The 2,115-nt window shown below is 40.8% G+C and overlaps 1 protein-coding gene across 1 annotated transcript in view; it reads left to right on the top strand.

Moving 5' to 3' along the window:
* Positions 1-2,115, top strand: part of FAM114A2 (family with sequence similarity 114, member A2) — a gene marked incomplete at its 3' end in the record, with an annotated part of 93,731 nt that overhangs the window by 34,597 nt on the left and 57,019 nt on the right. Inside the window, exon 6 of the mRNA XM_012653184.1 lies at positions 1,467-1,546. Within this exon, the coding sequence (XP_012508638.1) occupies positions 1,467-1,546 (80 nt within the window). The remainder of the gene's footprint in view (positions 1-1,466; positions 1,547-2,115) is intronic.

The following is a 2,115-nucleotide window of genomic DNA, read 5'->3' on the forward strand; positions in this document are numbered from 1 at the left end:
TATTTAGGAAGACAAAATGCCTACCTAATAGTCAAGTTTTATATTTCAGATAGTAGGATATTATTAGGAATTATTTAGATGAGTTATGTAGGTCAATTGTATCAGTTAGTAAGATCAGCTTTTCCCAAACCATATGATACCTGAGATCACTAAACCATTTGAATTCTTTGTCATAAACACAAAGAGAGAGGGACAAAAGGATAGTGGATGGAGAGAGAAGAGCCAAGATATACTTTTTTTCCCCTTGGGATATTGGGAAGGATGCCATGTATGAAGCAGAAATAATTTGCCCTGGTAAGCCATGAACTGGTGAATTATGAAATACTCATGTAGGTTGTAAGTGCTAGAAGGTTTCAGTGTACAAGGTTCTTCTGCGTTCTGTGTTGTAAAGAAGCCTTGGGCTAGGCCTCAAAGGGGGAAATGAGTAGGATTTAGATGAGTGGAGAGGGAAAGAGAGCATTTCCTGCCATTTGTTTGGATGTGTTGATTGTTTTTTGAACTTGAGTTACCCATTCGCTTGTGTGTTTCTCAAGTATCATAGGTGTTCCATGTTCCCCATTATCTCTTACCCTGCTAACTCCAGCAGCTTCTTTACCATCCTTCCAGCATTCTGGACTTCCTTTTCCTTCTCTTTTCTTCTTATCCACCATTATCTTTTACCTGGATTTTGCATTATTGCCTCAGCCTTCCTGCCTTCCTTCTTGCTCCCCTTCTAATCCATTCTCCACCCAGCAACCAAAATGATCTTTCTACAATTTAAATTTGATCATGTCTATCTCTGTTTAAAACCATTCAGTGGTTCCTTATTCCCTTAGTATGAAATTTGAATTACTGTGGTTTATAAGGCCCTTTGTTATTTGGAGCTTACCTTTCTAGCTTCATTCCACCCCTATTCTCCTCCTTACATCAGACATTCTCAACCACATTAAACTTGCCATGCTTTCTTTCACCTCTGGCTCTTTGTACATGTTTTCTCTATCCGAAACTCTTCCCATTCTTCTGGCTAATTTGTACTCATCTTTCACGTCCCAACTTAAGTTCCACTTCCTTAAAAGCACATGCACAGTACCTGCTTAGTACTCTGCCATCACTGCTTCCGCATTTATGCTCTGAGTTGTACTGCAGAAAGCCTAGGATTTGGACTGGGAGTGGGAGGGCCAAGGTTTGACTCCTAATCTTTGCTATGAGATCTTGGGGAAGTCACTTAACATCTTCAGGTTCTCATTTTTTCATCTCTGAAATGGGATAATGACACTTTTCTCACAAGCTCATTGAAACATTTATTGATACAATATACATAAAAGGGTTCTGTAAGTACTAAAGCACCATGCTCATGTAAATTGCTGCTGCTGCTATTGTTATTGCTGCTACTCCTATTTCAGCCCCTCTCCTCTTTCTCCTTGCCCTCCTTCTTGTGATCCTCAGCAGTCTTTCTTGAGTGTTTTATATGAGGCTTGGTTTTTTAGGGGATGAAGATTTTACCAAAGAGATAACAGAGCTGTTTTCCCAGCTGCACGTCTCCTCCACACCAGAGAAACTTGCCAAGGTAAGTTATTATTTCTTGGTGATTTTTGTTATTTTACTTGTAAGAATTTAGTGGCTAAAGAGCATAAGATTATAAATTCCTGGCGGTGATGTCACCTAAAAATTGAGGGTATATTCTTGATATACCCAGAAGGGGTTCTACACTTTCTGCTTGCCTCCTGTTCCTCAGCTTAGTGCATTGAACCCACATCTGTTCTCCCACACTTGTCCCATCCTCACCTTTTTCATTTGGAATGCTTTATCTAAAAACTTAATTTAGGCCACAATATTGGTAAAGTTGGCAGTGCTGACCAGCCTCATGATACCAATGGGCAAGCCTCTGTGGAGGTCTCAGCTGTTCTCAGGGATCTGAGTGGTTCAGAGATGATGAGATGTGCCCCTTGCCAGTAGGGACTGGAGGTTGTCATTTCCTGTAGCCCAGTGACTCAAATAATGATCATGTAGCATATGGAAGTGAGGAAGTACCATGGCCAAGGCTTCATCTTTGGTGGTGACTTTTGAATTATCTTTACACATCTGGAACATGGAGGGACTTTAGCTCAGAGTGGGTTGGGAGGTCCTGTTTCCAGA

This window comes from Propithecus coquereli, unplaced genomic scaffold (assembly GCF_000956105.1).
Source record: "Propithecus coquereli isolate 6110/MARCELLA unplaced genomic scaffold, Pcoq_1.0 Scaffold419, whole genome shotgun sequence".
Taxonomy (NCBI): Eukaryota; Metazoa; Chordata; class Mammalia; order Primates; family Indriidae; genus Propithecus; species Propithecus coquereli.